This window comes from Chenopodium album, chromosome 2 (assembly GCF_948465745.1).
Source record: "Chenopodium album chromosome 2, dcCheAlbu1.1, whole genome shotgun sequence".
NCBI classification, from domain to species: domain Eukaryota; kingdom Viridiplantae; phylum Streptophyta; class Magnoliopsida; order Caryophyllales; family Amaranthaceae; genus Chenopodium; species Chenopodium album.
In genome coordinates, this window is record NC_137835.1 from 6,494,876 (window position 1) to 6,518,085 (window position 23,210).

A 23,210-nucleotide genomic window follows, 5' to 3' on the forward strand; every position below is an offset into this window, starting at 1 on the left:
TCATATCATAAAATCATCAACACAACTTTTAAATTTTAGGGTAATTCTCCCAACAGTCAAATATTAAAGCCTGAGGGTTTTATTTTTGTTAGCAAATATTATCTAATAAATAAATCCATTTCACAAGCCCAACTAATAAATAAAAAAACAAAACTGCTTCTCTTCAAATCTATGTTACATTCTTGTTGTATTATGATCATAATATATATAACTACCCTCTAATATGAATCGATTTAACGGTTACACTTGTTAATGTATAATTTTATAATGGTAACTTTACAATTTCTTTTAAAGTGAGAGTTATCATTCATAAAAGTCAACCAAACACTTTACTTCAACCATTTTTCAAATATTAGATTTAGCTCTTTCCTGTTTTCCTTTTTTTATAACTTGATCACTTGCATATTCAATCTATGTGTAAACGTGTGGGTTTTAGGAAAAATAACTGCTACCAGAGTGTAATTATTTTTATTTTATTTTTGATTTATGAAGAAAAAATAGTGCAATTAGTTAAACAAAATGATATATGCAGTCCTAAGTGCTACATATAAGAAACTAAAAATGAAAAGAAAAGATGATAAATAAACATCTATTACATCGATTTAATCGTAAATTGTCGATAAATTTCTAACTTAATACTAAAAATAAAGGATATTAAACTGTTATATGCAGCATTTACCCATTAATTAATTAATTATACGTTTGTTGTTAGTTGGGAAACGTAAATACAGCTAGAATAGGAAGCCCAGTAGACCACCAACTTGTGATGTAGACCAGTTAAATTATCTTCATTTATATGGGCCCATATTATGGATCAGATTCGGCTCAATGACGAGACCCTAGAAACATAATGGACGTACCAAATTAGGCGTTACAATCGAAGGAAGAAGCTAGCTTAATCATTTTTTCTCAATATTATTGATAGATATTATAGGATTATTATAATATTTGTCGCAGAGTAGGATATATTTGTATATCTTTGTGATATAGTTTGTATTCTTATCATACTAGGTTTCCTAACAAGATTAGGACTAGTATTGTAACACTATATATATTATTCAATGGTACACACTCCAACCCAAGGAGTTTTCCCGGAATCTAACATGGTATCACAGCCTAGATTTTTTTAGGGTTCCACAAATTTTTTAATTTTCTAAAAAAATCCGATCCTTTCTTCCGCCACACTCTTCTTTTACGTGGTTATTCATCACCAATTTTTGCTACCTTCTTTGTCCTTCTTGCCGCAAGTGTGACGAGTGTTTCCAGTAGCAGCCTTTTGTCTTTTGTTTTTCCTTAATTAACAATGGCCAAAGATGATGGACCACCTTCCCCACCTCCTCCTCCACCTTCCAACGACTATCACCCTGCTAATTCTATTAGCAATATCAAGAATGAGGTGCCTGAAATTCTTGATCGTGACAAAGGGAATTATGGTAGTTGGGTAGAACTCTTTGAGATTCATTGTCATTCCTGCAATGTTATCGACCATATAGATCCAAAATCATCTCGTCCAAGTTGATAAGCTCAAATTTATAATTTATTATTTTTTTATTGCTATATACTCCGTATATTAAATATTAATGAAAATTTGATGTTTCAATAATACACACTAACTCACTAAGAGATAAAGAGGGAGTAAATTTATTTATTATGTGAATGTTTTCCTTTTTAATTTATAAATTAAAAGTATGTATGTATGCTTTTAAATCAAAATAGAGAATAGTCCTTTCTTTTCAACATTATGTAAAACGATGCAAAAATTTGAGCTTACTTTGATTATTTTTGCATAACTTAGACACGATAAAATACAACAAAAGTATAAAATTAGGTACATTCGTCAAATGACCACGCCATGTCACTTCTTGGGTTTACTCTTTGAATAACTATTATAAATAATAAATTATAAATTTGAGCTTATCAATCTACTTAAACTTAAACACAAATGACAGTATGATACAACCAACACGAGCCAATGACATCTTTAATGTTGCAAAACGGGATTGCTGTGATGTGCTATTATTATACCATATGCGTTTTCCATATACTCTTTTTAAGAAAAAGTAAATGAAAATAACGCTATCTATATTCGTGCTAACCTGTTATAAATACCATCTCCAATTCCCCCATAAACCTTCATCATTCAAGCCTCGATATCTACTATTTCATCCGATCGTCTTGAGAGTTTGAAAAAATCCAGTAACTCTACAACAAATCAATCATGGGTCTTAAGGTTTATCTTTCTCTAATTTCTTTTCAATTCAATTGTTATTCTCAGCATTATTCATGTTGTTAATTTTTTATTTGCTTTGTAATTTTCATAATTTTATGATTTCATACATTTGATCTGAATTTATTTATAGCGCAAGAAATTGTCTGATTTTTTTAAATTATTCATTTATTGTTTACTTAATTTAATCTTTAGATCTGGATTTGTTGATGTGAACAAGATTAATGCTTGAAATGTTAACTCTTTTTTATTTTATTTTATTTTATTTTATTTTATTTTATTTTATTTTTTTTTTATCAATTTTATGTATGTAAGTTGTAATAATTATTATTGTTTAATCATTTTATGTTTGTTGAAGAATTTCTCCTGGAATTGGAAAAGGAAGAATTAAAGTAATGATAAATTAATTTATAGGAAGATGTGGTGAAAATAATTGATGGTTTTGATGGAGTTCATTGCTTAATGGCCTTAGGGTTTAGTTGATGACATGCTGTTCTGGTGAATCAAATAGGTTGATCTGTGATTTGTGAATTACATTGCAATTGTTTTATCGCCTTATAAAATTGAATGAACTATAATGGAGGAACTCGCTTGTACGCGAGCTTTAGCCCTCCATTGTTAGTGAGGAGGAAAATTGGTGCAATTTGCTTTGTAAGATCAAGCCCCCGGAAATGCCATTATGTCCTTAAACCAATTCGGGTGGTTTGACATCCGAATAGAGCTCTAACCGAGCCATCCTAGTGATGCGGCCAATCTGACCCGTGTTGCTAGTGTTAAAAGGTAGAAAGACTGGCTTTGTTTCATGCTAAGATTATGATGATATTGGATTCTCAGACACGTTTCCATATCGGAATATCATCTTTGTATTGTGTTTTGTCCTTGGTTTTGCTTCTTTATTCGTGTTGAAAAGGTTATTGAAATGGCATTGATATATTTGATGTCTTCATCTTATATGGGATAGGTTCCTAGCTTAATAATATAACTTGTGAGGTTATATTTTGCAGGAAGACTTTGAGGAGTATGCTGAGAAGGTCAAATCCTTGCCTAGTTGTTCTAATGAGGATCTGCTCATCCTCTATGGGTTATACAAGCAGGCCACAGTTGGAGATGTGAATACCGGTATACACACATTTCATCATCCGTTTATCTTCTGGTTTTCTTGAACTAGTGTTTATCTAACCCTGCGCTGCTCCTTACACTCTTGCTGTTATTTTTTTTCCCCATTTTTCAGAACGCCCTGGTTTGTTTGATCCAAAAGGAAAGGCGAAATGGGATGCTTGGAAGGGTAACGAAGGTATAACAACTCAGAACTATAATGCTCAGATTTCATTCTGTTTCAGCTATCTCTGCTTTGCAATTTACTCATCACTACGTTGCATGATTTCTTTTTTCCATAAACAGGAAAATCTACAGATGATTCCATGAATGATTACATCACAAAGGCCAAGCAGTTGTTGGAGGCAGCAGGTCTTCCCGCTTGATGCTTGTTCGTGGCTAATTAATATTAGCTCCATTCATGTTGTTTCTTCCTAAATTGATCAAATTTGATTGCTGTAGTTTATTAAGTCATGGGAATGGAGTTGTGTGAACCTTAAGTTGTAATCAAGGATCATAATATTTCAGTAATATCCACTTTAAAAATGCAGCTATCTTTTCGCTAATGATTGGTAATTTGGTATTTGATACCCCTTGATTTTATGTTGGCGAATCTTTGATGGCATAAGCCGCATAACACTTTAGCGAGTGGGGAAAGCATCTTCTAAATTTTACAAATATCCCGTCACTGAACCAAACCAAGGTTGATGTATTGCTCAATATATATTTGTATGATTGAAAACAGTATTACAGATTCACAGTATTCAATATCGAAACATCCTATGACAAGGAAAATTGAAGGAGTAGCAAACCCGAATACCATTTTTGCATCAAAAAAATCACTGTATACAATTAGCGTACATATATAGTTTGGCTGAGCACAAGCTTCTCTAAATGTTACAGGGTCAGGGGGAACATCTGTTTCTAAGAAATTATTTACCTACCTACCTGATCCACTATCAACATGAAGATTTTGCATTTTTACATGACAATCCTAAGACCACTTCTTGGCTTAAGGATCAGCAAAACACCAGGACTGATACATTAACATAGTCATAAGTTAGCTGTAACTATTAACATACGGATATCTAGGGCAAAAATAGTCTCTTGAACGAGAAGCACCATCCCTAGCTAGAATTCCTTCAAGATCTCCCATAATTCTGGCCAACCATACTTCTAAGTTTCTTTGGATTTCCTTGAAGTTGGTCCGAATGCTGTCAAGCGACCGTTTCATGGCAACTTTTGTTTCAACCCCCAGCTCATCCCCAATACAACTAGTATATATCTCAGTTTGTAATGTCATGAGCTTCTTCCCAGTTTCTGAAGCGCGTTGCTGGAGTTGAAATGCTTCAAGTAGAAACTCTGTTTGTCTCTGTGATCGAAACTCAGAACTCATTGTAGGTTCACTGGGATCACTAGCTTGCTGCAGGAACCAAGAATTGCACATTTTACAATCATGTACTTCATTATGCAAAAGACTTTAGATAGTTTAGAATTTAGATGATTCTAAAGTGATAAAAGGTTTATTGTTGTCCAGTATTCCTTACCCCACCTACACCTTTCTATATTCCCCTGTTTTTTCTTAGGCTGAGGTTGGGATGTTGGGTCATGACTCATGAATGGAGAAAGGGGGCATATATTCCTTGGAGAAAACAGCACATCTTATTTCCATATTTCAATTGCTTGCTTGGTTGATGATAATAGTGATTTTCTTTCCATCTTGTTACGGAAAAACCTGATGCCATAGTGATGACACAATTTTGAAGTACATGTTTCTCTTCACATATTACTATTTGGTCCATCCCGCCTAATACATCTATTAACTATAATGGTAAAAGACGATGCTGGAAAATTGAAGAAGAAATCAAGGGATACAGGCTGCATATTGCTAAGGACATCCGTCAAAATTTTAGAGAAGGGCCTGGGAAAGTCCAAAAGAAAGTCATCTTAGAGTTAGTTGGTGATGGGAGTAATAGCTACTAAGCTTACAAAGTGAATGATATCTCTCCTACTTTTTCACAAATGAGGGGTTAAGGGATTTCAAGTTCATACAATCCATTGTCATTATAGTCGTTAATAAGCCTAGTGCCTATAAAATAGGCCTTTAAAGGCTAGACAGAATCTCAAACCTAAGGACTAAGTCTAAAATTAAAACTCCATGGGTTTGTAGACATAATTCTGAATCCTAATTGGTTCTTAAAATCTCTTACACTTTGTTTGGATAGGAAGAAATGGAAGGAAAAGAAGAGAAGAGAAATGGATGGGGACAAAATCTCTTGTTTGGGTAAAAGATTGGGGGAAGGAAGGGGAAGGAGAGGGAGGGATCCATTTTCCCTCTCTCTTTAGTAACCATAATCTCTCCAAAATTGGAGAGATTTGGAGGGAAAATGGAGCTCACCTCCCCCTCCCTTTCTTTTCCCTTCCCTTCCTCCATTTTCCCTCCCCTTCTTTTTCTTCCTTCTTTGCTATCCAAACAAAGCGTTAGTCTCTAATTAGTTGACACTTGACAGGTTCTTAAGAAGAATTTACTATAATTATCTTTTCCAGGGGCTAGGATTTCAGTTAAGGAAAAATATCAGATTCTAGAGTGCATATAATAGCAGACAAAAACAAATATACTCTATTTTCGAGCAGTAAAAGTAACCTTGATTAGCAGATCTAAAGAACTAAACAAGCATTAGAATGATCAATATTACTCCGTACCATTCTCCTGCAAAGGTCGTCAATCTTTCCGGAAAGCTCTTGATACCGCTTAGCTTGCTTCCTCATTGATGAGGCCACCTTTGGTGAATTGCTCCTCCCTACTTTTTCCAAATTAAGTAGCTCTTCCTCAAGCACTTTCAACTTGGATGGAACTCCTGTTGATTCACCATCAATCTTCCATGGGGACTCTCTCCTGCAAAAGAAGAAATTTTACTTTTTTTACATGCTGATTATTTATCATCTCTTCCACTTGTGACTTACATGTCAGGAGGAGAGGTTTTACCTTACTACAAAATGCTTTACATGATGTGTGGGCTCAATAGAATCATATTGCATGTCCTGCTGCAAAACAAAATTTTGCAATGTAAGACTCTTTCTACCAGCAAAGTAAGCAGCAAAACAGCATATTATACACAGCATTTATTGATTGTATGAACAAGCATAGCCAAAATTTTTGCTAATAAGATAAAAAGACATTAGAGAATCTAAGCCAAGATGCACAATCACAAGACTAAACAACCCCAACGTTCTGAGTTCTGACAGATTTTTTTATCTTATTTGATGCCTCATCATGTTCCCCATGACTAATGAAGTTGGCGATATCATTGGAACACAAAGAGATGCCACGAGGTGGGATACAAGATGGGACATAAACTTCAAGATTCAAGAACAATAGAAATCCTCCTTTTTTTTTTTATTTTCCATTCTAAAGACAAAAATGGGGCACATGGTACAACAGAAGTTCCTATGTGGCCAATATCTGAAGTCTATAATCTTCTTTCATACAAACACATTACATACTTCGTATTGCAAGAACAATAGAGATCCTCCTTTTTTATTTTCCATTCTAACGACAAATATGGGGCACATGGTACAACAGAAGTTTCTATGTGGCCAATTTCTGAAATCTTCTTCCATACCAACATATTACATACTTCGTATTGCAAGAACAATAGAAATTCTCTCTTTTTTTTTTTCTTTTTTTTTTTTAATTTTTTATTTTCCATTCTAAAGACAAATGTGGAGCACATGGTACAACAGAAGTTCCTATGTTGCCAATTTCTGAAGTCTATAATCTTCTTTCATAAGAACATATTACATACTTCGTATTGCAAGAACAATAGAAATTCTCCTTTATTATTTTCCATTCTAAAGACAAATGTGGGGCACATGGTACAATAGAAGTTCCTATGTAGCCGATATCTGAAGTCTAAAATCTTCTCTCATACGAGCATATTACACACTTCGTATACCATTCCTTGTTGCTACAAGTATTAACATTTCAGTTTTCAGTTGAGATTAAAATAATGCTGGCATTATGCAGTTCAGTCGTGTAACTCAACTACACAAGGGAAAGAATAATAGGATGTTTTAGGAGAAAAGTCTATGATTACGACATGATGGAGACTCCACATAATTCTAGGCCAAGGATGAATCGAACATTACAAAGGAAGCATAACAAAGTTTAATTTACCCTACAAAGTAACAGTACACACACCACAGAATCAAAGTCCCACTTACAGCTGTAAATGAACACTATAATAGTCCAATCCAAAGACTAAACATTAAGACCCCGCTGTAAGGATAAAGAATTAATGATACCACCACAATAACATACAGGACATATCATTTACTTCACATGTTGCATAAGGGACAACGTTTTATCCACAAAAATCATCATAATACGGAACAATAATTCATCAACCACAAATCCAATGCTAATCACATACCAACTAAAAAAACAACATTAACACAAAGTTCATCCCGTTCGTTTCGGAGATTTGTGACAATCTCAACCTCACAAACTAGCTAGATACTACTAGAGAGAAGACATTAACAAAAAAAGGAAGTGGTGAATCACATGAATACAATAAATTCAGCTTGAAGAATACCCTTAATTACAACTGCCAAGTACAAACAACTTGAACTACATTGTAAAATTAAATCCAGCATTAATCATATTGTTTGAAGAACAAAAGTAACAATTATACACAAAATTAAATTCCCTAATATTTACAGAATTCTGCTAAAATTAGGCAAGTGAGGAGATAAGAGAGAAAAAGGATTTTAGCTAACCTGCCATAAATTAGGAGGAGAACGAGGTTCACCCCAGAATTTAGAACCAGAAGACAAGTAATTAGGATCAAACCCATCATTATAATCACCATTACCCAGATTCCCAAACATCAATTTCACACCCCCATTTCCTTCATCTTCACCACCCCACTCTCTCTCCTCCCCACTGACACTCTCGCTTTCTCCGGGTTCGCCCATTTCATGGGTTTTGTGGCGGGACATGAAGTTGAGGAGCTCGTCTCGCTCCCCAACTTCCCGCCTCAGGTCATCAGACTCAGCAAGAAGCTGAGCCTCGCGGGTCTCGACCTCAGAGAGGCGTGACCTGAGGCGGGAGATCTCTTCGGCTGATTCGTCGAGGCGGCGGAGGAGGCGACGCTCTTCCTGCTGCCAGGCGTTACGATGGGTGGCGAAGATCTCGACCACCCGAGCGTTCGCCTTGGAATCCTCCTGCCGCCTCGACCGCAGCTCGAAGAGCTCCTCCTCCGCTTTCCGAAGGCGGTGGAGGAGGTAATGGTTTCGAGACTGAAGAGTTGGCAGCAATGACATCACATTATCAGGTAACAATGACAAGAACACTGCAAAGCTAACTCCCAAGTAACTTGAGTATATTGTCTGGGTTTCTTCCATGATTACACCATTCTTTTGCTGCTGTTGTTGTAATGATGCCGCCATTGAAAAGGTGAGGAGAGAGAAAGAGAGAGAGTGAAGAAGAGAGAGTGTTAATGGGATTGGAAAATGTGATGTGTTCGGCTTTTAGCGTTTGGTTTTTGGTTTGGGGGTTGAGTAATTATCAGCTTTTTGATGGTCTCCTTTTCAAGAGCTTTTTCTTGGTTATTTAGATTATAAAAGCTTTTTTGGCCATATCCTTTGGTTTCATCAACTTTTAACAACTATATGGAGGTGTTTGTTTATTGGTTTAGCTAGCTTGCCTTTTGTTGGCTTTAAATATGGCATGGTGTGAGTTGGTGACATAAACATGGAAAAAGGAAGCGATTCATTAACCCATATGTCACCTTATATTTGTTGATCTAATCTACTCTCATCTTTGATATAAACTTAGGGCCTCTTCTGATATACTAAATTGAGCTGAACTAAACTGAACTGATTGGAGCCGAGCTGAAATGAATAGTTTATGAAAAAAAAAAAATTAAGAGTTGAACTGAACTGAACTAATTGGAGCTGAACTGAACTGAATTGAACTAACTAAACCGAAATTAAGCTGAAATCTGATTTGATATGATCTTATCTATTCTAATCTAATGGTATAATTTGACTAAATTTTAATCTTATATATACACTAATTTATGAAGGAAAAAAAAATGATGAAATTTTATTATATTTGTATTAGTGTATATCAAATACAGAGTAGTAAGTATGAAATTTCAAATAAGTAAAGTCATCATGGATCAAAGAGATTTAACAATACAAAGTCGCATATGAGACTTGAGTAAGATCTTAACTTCTTTATATAGGTATGATTGTAATAAGTAATTAATAAGATACTTAAATATAGTGAACTGAACAATAACTTAAGTTTTGGCCATTTAACCGTGTCAACCATATGTATATCAATTAAATTAGTTTATACTTTATACTCACTATGAATCTAAATAACTGTGTCGATTTGACTTTTGCATTATTCACATTTTAGATAAAGGACCAATATTAAGATGTTATATTTTGCTTACTTAGTCACAACGTACATGCATGTAATATCAACCTTTTTTTTTTTTTTTATTGTTTTTGCTAATAGACAATATAAGATATTAATGGTTAAAATTATGCTTTAGCATGCGTATTAGTCAAAATGATGCTAATTTTTTGTTGAATTAGTCAACATATATGGCATAACTGTAGTACCAACAGATACAAAATCAGAATTTGTTTTTTTTTAACTCTATATTTCATTTATATGATTTTTTTTTTTACAATATAGCTATCAAATAAATAAAAGCGATATTACAACCTAAGAGAGCTAAAAGAAACCAAAAAAAAAAAAAAAAAACTAACACGAACAACCACAAAAATAACCTTGTGTTTAGATGCTAAGACAACACACCTAAACCTACCATCATATAGCGGCATAGCGCATGCCAATGACCAATATAGGAAATACGAAGAGAACCAGAGTATTAGATAAGACTTGTAACACACCAAATACTACAGAGCTTAGCCAACCAAGAGAATCGTACCACATCCTCAATGTGGACCGAGAAATGCCGAATTAATCATAAAATTCGAGATGGACTGAAAACACAATATAACCACTCCACTCCTAGGGATCGAAAATATAACCACCGAAGAAAATCAAAAGTGGCACTGGCACCGAAAAATGAGTGTACCCTGATGTTGGAAAAAAGACCCTTGACACCTACGGATAGAAAGATATAGCCGCATTCTAGGAGTCTTGGAACAAACCCAATACAGTTATATATATACTTGAACGACTCTATCATGAACTATGCATTTCAATGCAAGTTCTCTTTCTGCAACCCTACCAATAAAGAGTGGAAGACAATAAAGGACTTTACTTACCCCAAACATTCGTATTTTGTTCTTTATGTAATTTTAGGCACCAAGGGCTAGATTTTATACTCCATTTGATTTTGTGGTTGGCTTTGAATTAGAAAATTCTTGTAATTTTGTAAAACCTCGTCCCCTTGAATATCTAGGGATAACATAAGCATTTTCTATTTTTCTACAAGGCTATAACAATACAGAATTTTATTCAGGTGCAAATTCGGCCCATCTAAAATCCGGCCCATCTAAAATCTGGCCCATATTAAAGCAAGCTACAATTGGGCCGAAAAAAAACGCTCAGAAATTACGAAAACTCCCAAATTTTTATGACGCCCAAATTGATAAAAAGAAATTAATTTTCAATTTGAGGCAAAAATCAAAATCATTTTCAACTGGGTTCAAATTTTAATTTTAAAACCAGCTAATGAAGAAAAATTATTGAGCCACAATTTTTATTTGGAAATTCTAAAATTTCAAATTCAGTGTATCGAGTATCTTACTCTCAAGGCAAGTCTCTTTATGATTTCTGCGATTATAATTTTCAACTATTCAATTATATTATTGCTGCAAATTGGTAGTTTAAATTCTATTGAATTGATAAATTTTCGATTTTTTTTGTATTATTATTTACTGGGAAATGGAATTTTAAATCCTTGAATTTATGTATCTATATTTTGTTTGAAATTATAAAAATATTCAATTTTTAGCGTATCGAGTAATAGAAGTGTTAAATTGCTGTGTAATGGTGTTAATTTTGGAAATATTTTCTGGGAAAATGGAATTATTTTTGGAATTATAATTATTTGATGAACTGGGTATTGTTTAATTTTAATTTTTCTAATGCTATTGCTAAAATGCTGATTACAGGTATATAATTGGGTGAATGAGTTGCTGGGAAAATTTGGTATTGGATTGATTAGTGGAGATGACTATTCTCAGCAGATTCTTCCACAAAAGACCCCCTGATGGGTTGCTTGAATTTGCTGATAGAGTTTATGGTGAGGAATTTGTGTAATTTTCTGTATTTAAAGCTGCTTTTATGAATCTATGGTGAATTGGTGATAGCTCTAATTTGTGGTGATTTTGGCTTAGTTTTTGAATGTTTATGCTTCTTGATAAATGGGGTTTAAGTGTTGTTGTATGCTGTTTTAATTTCTAAGTTTATTGATTAAGCATTGTTTGAAATTGTGATTTAACTGACAAATGCTGTTATTGACATTGGTTCATTTCATGGTGTTGGTGAATTTAGGAATGAGATTTAGTTGTATACACGCTATTGAGGTTTAATTTTAGGTGTATAGTTCGTTTACCATTCTCAGTTACTAGTTTTGTATACGGGTATGTGTCCATGTGTCATACTTGGTTGAGTTATTACAACTTTGCATGCTTTGGTCCAATACGAAGAGTCAAGTCACTTAAGTGTCTATATCCATGCTGGAGTGTTTTGTATTTGATAAGGGTGCATGAAATAAAAGCATACAGTCCAAGTAACAAAGGTCAATGTTGCCTTGCAGTTTTTGATACTTGTTTTTCTACGGACGTTCTGCGTGATGGAATTTACCAAATTTACCTCCATGAGGTCATAAATGAATTGCGTGAAGCATTTCCTGCTTCGTCCTTTCTTGCTTTTAATTTTCGAGAAGGCCAGAAGCGCAGTCTGTTTGCTGAGACAGTAAGTGGATATGATGTTATGGTACTGGATTATCCAAGGCAATATGAGGGATGCCCCGTCTTGCCATTGTCACTGGTACATCACTTTCTTCGTGTTTCTGATGGTTGGCTGTCTGGGCGTAATCAGCATAATATTATTTTGCTGCATTGCGAGAGAGGTGGTTGGCCACTTTTGGCATTTCTCTTGGCTAGTTATTTGATTTTTAGAAAATTGCATAGTGGTGAAAGAAGGACACTTGAAATGGTCCATCGCGAGGCACCAAAAGGTTTTTTAAAGCTGTTATCTCCCCTAAATCCGTTTGCGTCTCAGCTCCGCTATCTTCAATATGTTGCACGGAGGAATTTATCTCCGGAGTGGCCACCTCCTGAAAGGACACTTTCCTTGGATTGTCTTATCCTTCGAGGAATTCCTAGCTACGATAATTTCAGTGGCTGCAGGCCTGCCATCCGCATCTTTGGCAGAAACCTACATAATAAGGATGGCTTATCAACTCAGATGCTCTTCTCTATGTCTAACAAGAAAAAGAGCCTTCGACATTACCAACAGGTTTGTGTTTATAGGACACATCCAATGTTATCTTTTATCAGTACTATCTTTTGCTGCTGACGTGGATGATCTTTCTCTGCAGGCAGACTCTGATGTGATCAAAATTGATATCCAGTGTGTGGTTCAAGGAGATGTTGTACTGGAATGTGTCCATCTAGACCTGGACTTAGAAAGAGAGGTTATGATGTTCAGAATAGTATTCAACACTGCTTTTATTAGGTCAAACATCCTAATTCTGAATTGTGAAAACTTGGATATTCTATGGGATGCCAAGGAACGATATCCGAAAGGTTTTCGAGCTGAGGTTTGTGCATCGAATGGGTTGCATAATACTTGAGAGTTTGAGTATTTTCACTATTTCTTGCTGACTTGTTTGTTTCATTCGATGCCTAATTAAAACACAGGTACTGTTTGGTGAAATTGAGAGCTTGTCTCCCTTGAAAGAACCAACTGCTGTTTTGAATGGTGAAGAGAGGGGTGGATTGCCTATGGAAGCATTCTCAGCAGTCCAAGAGCTATTTAATGGTGCAGAATGGGTTGATAATAGTGATGATGCTACTATGTGGTTGCTCAAGCAACTTTCTGTTTTACAAAACAGATTAAGCTCGAATACATCGCCTGCTGATTCAGAAGAGGCATCGAGTGTTGCTGATTCAGATTTTATGGAGACTGAAAACTTCTATGAATCATCAAATGCAAGTATGACAAATTTTCTTGATGATCCTTTGTCTCATGATTCTGCATCTGATGAAGCATCAGATCTTCTGTCAAATCCTTCTGGAGATAGAAATTTAGTCCAACAAATTGTTAATTCGGACCTTGGCAATGGTGCTTTACATGATTTGCCCAATCAGCTGGAAAATATAGCACTGGTTGACGTTACTCCTTCATTGGTTGCAAATCAATCGCTAATTGATGTCAACGAAAGTGCAGCTCCACCTTCTATTGTCCCTGATACAAACAAGCGGGAAGTTTTGTCAGCACAATCAAGTACAAGATTGCCTCCAACTCCTACTCCTTACATGAGTACAAATCCAGAATCTCAATTGCCTATCACACTGGATGATAATAGTAGCTCTGATCCTATTCAGTCACTTTGTAATCCTCCACCACCCCCACCGCCGCCTCCACTTCCCTCTGTGGCTACCACTAAGAAGTCTGTACCTCCTCCTCCACCTCCTCCGCCCTCTTTTGGGGTTTCAACTAACAAATCTGTACCTCTGCCCCCACTTGAGGCTACAACTAACAAGTATGCACCTCCTCCACCTCCACCACCGCCTCCACCCCCTTTTGGGGCTACAACTAACAATAATGTACCTCCTCCTCCACCCCCGCCTCTACCCCCCTTTGGGGCTACAAATAACAAAAACATACCTCCTCCTCCACCACCTCCTCCACCTCCTTTTGGGGCTACAAATAACAAGAACATACCTCCTCCTCCACCACCTCCTTTTGGGGCTACACCTAACAAGAACATAGCTCCTCCTCCACCACCTCCTCCACCTCCTTTTGGGGCGACAACTAAACAATATTCACCTCCTCCACCACCTCCACCTCCACCTCCTTTTGGGGCGACAACTAAACAATATTCACCTCCTCCACTACCTCCACCTCCACCTCCTTTTGGGGCTAAAATTGACAAGTTCGTACCTCCTCCATGCCCCCCTCCACCACCACCTCCTCCTCGTTCTTCAGCACTTGGTCAAGGAGATTCTTCGAAGACATATGTCCCCACGCCCCCACCGCCGCCTCCTCCACCCCCCGGCTTAAGTAATCATTTGAAGGGATGTAGTCCTCCTCCCCCCCCACCACCACCACCACCACCTCCCCCATCTCACGGTCTAAGTAATTCTGCAAAATTAAGTGCTCCTCCTCCTCCCCCTCCTCCCCCATCATTAACTAGGCCATCTCCACCTCCGCCTCCGAAAGGAATGCCTCCCCCTCCACCTCCACCACCACCTCAGTCCAATAATTCAACAAGGCCGTCTCCACCACCCCCACCACCCCCACTTTCAACCAAAGGTAATTCCACTGTTATATCTACACCAGCACCACCTCCACCACCTCCACCTTTGCAACAATCATCAAAAGCTGCCCCACCTCCACCTCCTGCACCAAAAGGTCTTGCTCCCGGGCCGCCTCCACCACCTGCACCTAAGAGCACGGGTGCACCACCTCCCCCTCCTTCTGTTGGAAGGGGGAAAACCTCTGTAGGGATGGCTGGTTCAAGAAATAGACCTGCCTCTACAACCGCTAAAAAATCTTCATTAAGACCTCTGCATTGGTCAAAGGTTACTCGAGCAGTTAAGGGAAGTTTATGGGCTGATACACAAAAGCAGGAGAGTCAAGCAGCGTATGTACACTGGTTTATCTTCTTTATATTTGAGTTATTATGTTCTTGTAGCTACGGTCTGCACTTGTACAACTTCAATATCTTACTTTTCGTTTCTGTGTATTCTTTTCACTCAAAAGTTTGATTGCGTAAACTACTGCAGGGCCCCTGAGATAGATATATCAGAACTTGAAAGCTTGTTCTCGGCAAATACTGATGCAAGCGGCGGGGGTAAAGTAGGCGTTCGACGTGGCCCTAACATTAACAAACCCGAAAAAGTGCAATTGGTAAGAGATATTGCTATATTTTAAAATTTTGCCCCTTGTCTATGAAAAGTTCAACTTTGTGGGCTGAACATATGTTATTAAGCATTTAAGCATTCTAGTTTGTCATTTATTGCATTAATCAGCGTTCTCATAAGACCCTTATCCCATATACTTCCTCCGTTCTATTAATATTGCAACAATGGACTTTTTGCACTATTCATCACTCTTGTTTGACCATATAATATGATTTAGTTAAGCAAAGTATAGTCACGTGGGATCTTGTTGGATTTGTCTCATAAAATACTTTCACAGTATCAACTTTTTATAATTTTTACTCTTGCACAATTATAGATATTTAGCATATAAAATGTGCTTTGGGATGCGTAATTTCATACTTATTGCAATATTAATAGAACGGAGGAAGTACTTTATTTGAAAATTCCAGGGAGGCAAGAGGGTAGCTATTATGAAGGTTTGGTAGATAGTTTTAATACATTCTTTTGACCGGAGGACTTTTGATTCCCAATGTTTTCTCCCGAACTCTTGAAATTTGTCTGTAGGGTGTTAAGGCTTATGCATATCAAAATTATTGATATGGATCCCTGAGACAAAATTTCTATTTGAAAACTTTACTATGTGGTTTTTGAGAAATATCAAAGCTATTTTCATCTTTGATTTAGAAATTTGGGATAAAGAAGATTTATCTAGCAAATTGTTGATGTCCATGTTCGAAAAAATAGAGTTTCTATGATTTTTTTTGCCAATAGTTAACCGCTCCATGCTGTGGATGCCTTTGTGTGTGTGTTTTTTTTCTTTCTATTTCCTCAATCATAATCTTCTCTATTTATGTCAATGGAAAGCCAAGCTATGGAAGATAATTACTACATGGTCATAAGCTTAAGTGCAATTACCTTATAAGTATGAATAAATGGTGACCTGTGAGGGCTGTCTTTGAGCTTCTTCCTATTTGTTAAGTTACCTACAATTTCTGATTAGTTTTAGTCTGGTTTGAAGTTCAAAAATGCTATATTCATGTTTTTCAATATCCTGCTCGAGTACTATGAGATGGTTTGGCCTAAAATGAGCTGGAGTCGTAACAACTAGGATGCAGACTTTTATCATTTTATGGTAGAGTCAATGGGGTTTTATTTAATCTGACTGTACTGATTTCATGTACAGTGTTTGGAGGTACCTAGTTTTGTATTTGACTTGCTTTCCTGTTGAATTTTTAGCTTAATCAGATTTGAAGCGGGCATTATTGTTCTTTATGGGTTTCTTTAAATCTGTTCGTTTTTCTGTCTAAAATTTAAATCTGAAGTTGATTGTGTTGATTGTCAAGTAGTATAAAACTACCCTCGTAACTGAAAAGGGTGTTTCCATAATTCTTGAGTACTATAATGGTCTATTCACTTTTATCTTGGTTTTATCCTTTCACAGGTTGATTTGCGTAGAGCTTATAACTGTGAAATAATGCTTACAAAGATAAAGATGCCTCTCCCAGATATGTTGGTAAGCTTGTATGTTTAGCATACTTATGGTCAAGATGCTTATACCTATGGAAATGATCTCTCTCTCTCTCTCTCTCTCTCTCTCTCTCTCTCTCTCTCTCTCTCTCTTCAAATGTGACATTAGACCCGAATTAAAGGACCTTAGTGTTGTTATGGGCCTGGTTTCCGTTTGTTTCCCAATCAGGTTATTCTAAATGACAAATTATTGCTTTTAAGTAGCTCTCCTTTGAGTATTGGACTGGGTTGGGAGGATACACCATACACATTCTCCTCATCTCAGTATGATCTTTAATTCTGGCAAATATTTATATAATATATTTGACATATGCCTCTTCTTTGGATTACACATATAATGTTTTTATATATTATAGTTTATATCTTGCAGAGTGCTGTTCTTGCATTAGACTCTTCAACACTGGACATTGATCAAGTTGAAAATCTGATAAAATTTTGTCCCACAAAAGAGGAAATGGAGACGCTGAAGGTATTTTTTTTGGATGAATGTATTATTACAATTTTCTTTTTTCTGATTACAATGATACTCAAATAAATTAACAGATTCTCATTTGAATACCCATTTACCAGTGGGTTAATTCATGAATAACATGGTGGGTTGGCTGTATATCATCGAATGGTATCTGAATTCTGCAAGGAATCAATTTTAAGAAGAGGGCATGTTAGTCATAGTCTATCAGTAGTGACATGAGGAATAAGATAGTGATTTGTTAGGATAGATTTTCTATATATAGGCCTCATTAGGAGGGAAGAGGATATGTTGAATATTGTGAGGTTTGTTATTGGGAGAGAGTGATCCTCTCGAAAGCTCATACTTGGGAGAGAATACACTTCTCGAAAGTGGAATTATCATTTCTTTTCCTGTAAGTTTCATCCTCATACTACAATCTTCAATTTACTTCTTTTTTGCTGCCATTGTTAAGCTGACAAATTATGTCAATTCCTAGCAAAATCCTTCCACTTTTGTATCATTAGCTTTCTGATCATGGTATGATGGTATTATTACATAAATCTAGCTTTAATTTGCTTGATATTTCTTGCCTTATTTTTTTCCTCTGTTTATGCTGTCCAGAATTACAATGGGGACAGAACTATGCTTGGGAAATGCGAGCAAGTAAGTTTCGGAATTGGAATGCTTTTAGTGTTGGGCGACACAAATCATTTGTTTTACCTCTGAAAATGCTTTTTGCCATGGACATTTCAGTTTTTTTTGGAGCTGATGAAGGTCCCACGAGTAGAATCCAAATTACGAGTATTTGCTTTTAAAATTACATTTTCTAGCCAGGTATTTGGCATTTATATGCAATAATTAACACGTTTGTGTGTACTTAGTCTTGTTCTAGCTTTTCCAGTAGCTTTATGTCTGCTCTTTGTAAACATTATGTATCATGTGAGCCATGCAGGTTAGTGATTTGAAAGGCAACTTGGATACCATTAATGCTGCTTCACGAGAGGTACATTTAAATTAAGCTCATAAGATAATATTGTTGGCCGGACTCATTTCCCAGCTCTTAGCTTATTTATCTGTCTTGCCAATACTTATAGGTAAGAGAATCTGTGAAGTTGAGACAAATAATGCAGACTATTCTGACTTTAGGAAATGCATTGAATCAAGGCACTGCTAGAGGTAGAGATTATGTATGATAATTTTTTTTTGGTAATTATAATATGTCCAAGTTGATCATCATCTTCTGAAAAATTTCATATTTAAACTTGTGTACCAGGTGCTGCTGTTGGATTCAAACTAGACAGTCTTCTTAAATTGTCTGATACACGTGCCAAAAATAATAAAATGACTTTAATGCATTACCTGTGTAAGGTATGTAGCTGAAAGTATATTGGTATTTTTGGTAGTTTTAAAGTTCCTTTATTGTGTAATGTGTCATACTCATCTTAGACTTTTTTTAAGTCATTGCTTACAAATCACCACTGTTTTGTGTAAATCAACATTGTCAAACCCTCTACTGCTTTTTGGCAAACTGTTCTGAACCTCTACCACTGCTCTTTCTGCTGTCACAAGCTCATGAGTTCACCTTAAAATGGGGATCCAAAACATTTTATGAATACTGACATTGTATTCATTGCATCTTTTGCCTAAGCAGAATGGTCTTATACTCTCATCCCATTGTTAAAAGAAATTATACTACGTATCTTTGATCTTCTTCCTTCTTATAATGAAAAATAATTTTAATTGTTTGTGCTTGCTGCTAGGACAATTAATATTTCTATGCTGTTGACAACATAAATATTGAAAATAGTGTATTTGTTTTTTTCAAGCTTCTAGCTGAAAAAATGCCGGAGTTGCTGGATTTTGACAAGGATCTTGTTCACTTGGAAGGAGCTTCAAAGGTTGGCTTATTATGCTACACCTTAGCACATTTACATCTTATTAGTTCTTCTGTAGTCTGTTTTGTCCATAGTTTTTATTTTTTTTTACTAATGCGTTGCTCTGGCCTTCGCTTTTAAAATCAGATACAATTGAAGTCATTGGCTGAAGAAATGCAAGCTGTGAGCAAAGGCCTTGAGAAGGTTGAGCAGGAACTTGCTGCATCAGATAATGATGGAGCTATCTCTGCAGGCTTCCGGCAGGTGAAAGGAAAAACTTTAGTTGTTGCTATCTAAAGCTTTGTATCGTTTCATATTTCAGAAGTATATTCCACCAGGTGTAGCCTTGAATTTAAAATAATGTGCATTGTCAATTTGTAATTTGCTGGCAAGCCTGCCAAGCTTGAGATCCCTTGTTTCAATGTTTTGACTATAACTATAATGCTGAAATAGCATAAGATAGCGCAAGAAAAGAAAAGCCTATCAAAAGGGTAGTTTGATAAAGTAAAGGGTTGTTGAAACAGGAAACTGCCATGTGTTTGAGGATTTCCGTAATAGAATATGACATAGGCACATAGCTGATGATAATGAGGGAAATTTCTTGATGTTTTTGCAAACTGGCTTAATGCTCTTAGGCATTTAAGTCTATTGTATTAGGATACAGTGTTTTAGCTCTTGGGCAAGCGAGGCTGAAATTTCAGACTGAAGGCTTTGAACTAAATTTGGGGAAGAAAGCTAAGAAGTAATTTGAAAAGCTCACTGGCAGGGTGAACACCAAAGTCAAGATATTTAGTGCTGTTAAACTGCAAGGATTTATCATGCTGAAACTTGCATCATGTAAAAATTTTGAGTCTTGTACATAGACCAAATGATATAGGCCACATTTCTGAATTTAGAAAGGTTTAGCAAAACATTAAACTTACATATTTGTAATGCTAGTGCAAAGAACTATTGCAGTATATTCATTTTAACTTCTGGGTGAATGACCAAGCTTATGGTTCATGCTTGTTTGAGTATTAGCTATGAAACTTCCCAAGATCATGCTATTCTGACATCAGACTATCAAAGAAGATACATGGAGAATATTGACAACTAACCTTGGATTCAACATTTTATTGTTCATTATCTTTATGCTATCAATTGAATTCAAGGCTATCACTTTCATGCTTTTTAATTTCTGAACTATTATTTCCATGCCCATTTATTTAGGTTGTTTTTTCTGTCCTTGCATACTGTGTACAGTTTGTTAGGATTGAAATGTACTGTTTACATGATAGTCATAATTCTTGGCTATACAATTATCAATGTTTAATTTAATAAATATATCTACAAATTTGAAATATAATTGTCATGTTGCTTTGTCAGGTTTTAAAAGGCTTTCTATATACAGCTGAAGCTGAAGTCAGGTCTCTAACCACATTGTATACAGAAGTGGTAGGTCCTCTGTATAACTGAAATCGGTGAGAGTTTTAACTTTACGAAGTTATCTGATTTGTGTTTCATAATACGATTGCAGGGAAGAAATGCAGATTCGCTTTGCCAATACTTTGGGGAGGATCCTGCTCGGTGTCCGTTTGAGCAAGGTTTGATTTGACATACTTTACTCTGTTGGTCTCTTTTTCTAAATGCGACTTGCAGATTTATGGCTATATTATTTTTCTATATTAATGAGCCTCAATTGACAACTTTGAAGGATGTCTGACTTTGCTAAGCTACTTGCAATGCTTTGAACTTGTTAGATTCTCTTAGGAAGCAGTGATAAAATGGCTGGCTTCTACAAACCAAGGAAGAGAAAACAGGAGATTAATGATTTTGAATTTAGATTAAACGGTAACTGGTTAGGCTGAATAGTCTGTTGGTAGCACTTTGAAACAACCTTTTACATGAAGTATGGAACGACTGATGTACTGGTCAATATAGACCCCTGCTTATACCTACAAAACCTGTTGGAATTATTGAGTCTTCAGGCTATGGCTTTTCTTTCCAGAGTCCAAATTTTTTCAGCTAGTATTAAAAGATAAATGTTATATGTGTGTCATCAACCACACACAAGTAGTCAACCAATGTGGGATGTTGGGGCTCGATGGCGCACAGATTGTGAAGCAGGAGATTATGTGTGGTATTAACCCATATTTTGCGAAAAGCAGAAAACACCTAGGTTTTCCCTATAAGCAGTAGTGGGTATAGCATTCCTTCACATAGCCTACATTAAGCAACGTGTCTTTTGTGACAAATTCTGACTGTAGTTCTTGAAAAAACTCAAGCTTGTATCTCCACTCATATTTTATTAGCATTTTTCATGCCTACACTATACCTTATGTGCTCATGTTTTTCACCTTGATGGCTGAAAATTTTAGTTTCTCTGGAGTTTCTACTCATCTCTCTTCTGACCAATAACATGAAAAATGCTCACTACTATCTTTGATTGATACTTTTAGAGAAAATTTTCACATTTTGCCCCCTGCATACGTGTATCAAACTATCAATGTCCTGAAAATGCTTGCTTGTTGAATAACTGATATTTTCCTGCTTATTTGAACCGAATTACCTGACCCAGACCTTGTTGTTTTTGCAATATAATAAATTTGATGACCCAAACTATAATCAACTTAAAACCAACCCAAAAGCTAATATGACTAATATTGATTAGTTATCATAAATTTGATTATCAACCTCTAATATTTTTCCACCTCAATTGACTAGAATTGAAACAAATGACTCAACATCCATATTTAGCTAAAACCAAACCCAGTCTAAACTTTTTCCTCTAATATTTTTCTGCTTTTTTCTGCAGTGACACAAATACTGTTCGTCTTTGTGAAGCTTTTCAACAAATCTCGAGAAGAGAATGCACAGCAGGTTGAAGCCGAGAAGAAGAAATTGGAAAAAGAAGCTATGAAAGAAAAAGCAGCTGCCACTTCTGCTGCAAAAAAGGAAGGATTGGATCTTAACAGGTCAAAACTTAATCCTGTAAATAGAAGACAATCAACACGAGAGATTGAGAGGTGAAATAAATAATGAAAGAGATTGAGAGATGGAAGCTCCTCCGTCCTTCGACTTTTAAAGATTCTGGCTTGTGTCCAGAAGTCAGGATCTCTCAGCTCATGCATGCTGAGGACCGATTCACATGAAGCCAGTTAATGCGGTTCTGCTCCTAATACTCTGTAATCTCAAGGGTTCATGACTTGTGCAAAAGATCTCAAAGAACAGAAGTGAGTTCCTGCAACTACTGCCTACAAGTCATTACATCGCTTGTTAGGCATCTTTTTTTGCCTTTTGATGCCCCTGCAATTTTTCTTCTTCATATCTTTCATTATTTGTTCATCTTTTCAATTGTTTAGAACATCAATGCTTACTGTGTATATCGGGTGTACATTCTCTGTAATTAAGCGTTAGCATAGTAATGAAATGGTGTACTCTCTTCTTCCCTTTCATTCGTCTTCCCTTATTATTTCATTTGTATCGAGTTATAACAATTACTCTGTCAATATTATTACAGCAGTACACTATTCAGGAGTACTACTATCAGCCTGTGTTTCCGAGGTGTAGCTTACATGGCAACAATTTGTTGATATTAGTCGTTATTCTCTTTTGATATAAGCTCCTATGCTTGTTTTTGGATTGATCACATCGAGTCCTCAAAATGATAATTAATTACATCAAATTACAACTATTAATTAAAAAAGGCATGAAAAGAGGTAAAGAGTACTTCATATTAAAAGTGTTAATGAGAGAGTATCAGAAAGAATCTTGGCTACACATTGAAGAAAAAAACAAGTACTCCAATATTGATTTTTCTAAGTTTGACTAAAAGTATCTTGATTGTGATTTGTGACTTCCCAATCATGCAATCATAGAAGATTCCTTTCTCATTGATGCAACCAAAAGATCCCCCAAAAAATTTGTTGACTTTCTCCTCCAATCA

General features: G+C 35.9%; 3 protein-coding genes across 5 annotated transcripts; 2 read left to right on the forward strand and 1 right to left on the reverse strand.

Annotated features, from left to right (window-relative positions):
- Nucleotides 1-2,069: 2,069 nt before the first annotated feature.
- LOC145594587 (acyl-CoA-binding protein-like) lies at nucleotides 2,070-3,888 on the forward strand. The gene is made up of 4 exons (XM_081650910.1): nucleotides 2,070-2,230; nucleotides 3,232-3,346; nucleotides 3,459-3,521; nucleotides 3,629-3,888. Exons 1-4 carry the CDS (start codon nucleotides 2,219-2,221, stop codon nucleotides 3,706-3,708), a joined length of 270 nt encoding a protein of 89 aa, XP_081507036.1. The 5' UTR covers nucleotides 2,070-2,218; the 3' UTR covers nucleotides 3,709-3,888.
- A 229-nt stretch (nucleotides 3,889-4,117) lies between these two features.
- LOC145594571 (uncharacterized) lies at nucleotides 4,118-8,996 on the reverse strand. Of its 2 annotated transcripts, none has more exons than XM_081650900.1 (4): nucleotides 8,102-8,996; nucleotides 6,309-6,364; nucleotides 6,026-6,218; nucleotides 4,118-4,745 (listed from the first exon to the last, which is right to left on the reverse strand). In XM_081650900.1, exons 1-4 carry the CDS (start codon nucleotides 8,771-8,773, stop codon nucleotides 4,383-4,385), a joined length of 1,284 nt encoding a protein of 427 aa, XP_081507026.1. In that variant the 5' UTR covers nucleotides 8,774-8,996; the 3' UTR covers nucleotides 4,118-4,382. The 2 variants fall into 2 exon arrangements, with proteins under 2 accessions (XP_081507026.1, XP_081507018.1); XM_081650892.1 differs by having other exon boundaries at nucleotides 6,309-6,367.
- A 1,995-nt stretch (nucleotides 8,997-10,991) lies between these two features.
- On the forward strand, nucleotides 10,992-22,713 carry LOC145594558 (formin-like protein 14). Of its 2 annotated transcripts, none has more exons than XR_014102844.1 (18): nucleotides 10,992-11,128; nucleotides 11,489-11,619; nucleotides 12,136-12,839; nucleotides 12,922-13,143; nucleotides 13,244-15,192; nucleotides 15,335-15,458; nucleotides 16,875-16,946; nucleotides 17,331-17,429; nucleotides 18,033-18,074; nucleotides 18,165-18,245; nucleotides 18,364-18,414; nucleotides 18,506-18,587; nucleotides 18,685-18,779; nucleotides 19,245-19,309; nucleotides 19,433-19,549; nucleotides 20,651-20,719; nucleotides 20,802-20,868; nucleotides 21,025-21,227. XR_014102844.1 is itself a non-coding variant. In XM_081650878.1 (18 exons), exons 2-18 carry the CDS (start codon nucleotides 11,547-11,549, stop codon nucleotides 22,292-22,294), a joined length of 4,134 nt encoding a protein of 1,377 aa, XP_081507004.1. In that variant the 5' UTR covers nucleotides 10,992-11,128; nucleotides 11,489-11,546; the 3' UTR covers nucleotides 22,295-22,713. The 2 variants fall into 2 exon arrangements, 1 of the variants encoding a protein (XP_081507004.1); XM_081650878.1 differs by lacking the exon at nucleotides 21,025-21,227 and adding an exon at nucleotides 22,080-22,713 and having other exon boundaries at nucleotides 19,238-19,309.
- Nucleotides 22,714-23,210: the final 497 nt, after the last annotated feature.

Excerpts from the sequence above, each read along its gene's own strand:
- LOC145594571 (XM_081650892.1), bottom strand. The coding sequence starts at position 8,773 with ATGGCGGCATCATTACAACAACAGCAGCAAAAGAATGGTGTAATCATG. Across the intron at positions 6,219-6,308 it reads GTAAAGCATTTTGTAGTAAG|GAGAGAGTCCCCATGGAAGA; the intron begins GTAAAACCTCTC and ends CTTCTTTTGCAG. Across the intron at positions 4,746-6,025 it reads ACGACCTTTGCAGGAGAATG|CAAGCTAGTGATCCCAGTGA; the intron begins GTACGGAGTAAT and ends TGGTTCCTGCAG.
- LOC145594587 (XM_081650910.1), top strand. Across the intron at positions 3,347-3,458 it reads AGTTGGAGATGTGAATACCG|AACGCCCTGGTTTGTTTGAT; the intron begins GTATACACACAT and ends CCCATTTTTCAG. Across the intron at positions 3,522-3,628 it reads TGCTTGGAAGGGTAACGAAG|GAAAATCTACAGATGATTCC; the intron begins GTATAACAACTC and ends TTCCATAAACAG.
- LOC145594558 (XM_081650878.1), top strand. The coding sequence starts at position 11,547 with ATGACTATTCTCAGCAGATTCTTCCACAAAAGACCCCCTGATGGGTTG. Across the intron at positions 16,947-17,330 it reads TGCCTCTCCCAGATATGTTG|AGTGCTGTTCTTGCATTAGA; the intron begins GTAAGCTTGTAT and ends TATATCTTGCAG. Across the intron at positions 19,310-19,432 it reads ACTTGGAAGGAGCTTCAAAG|ATACAATTGAAGTCATTGGC; the intron begins GTTGGCTTATTA and ends TTTTAAAATCAG.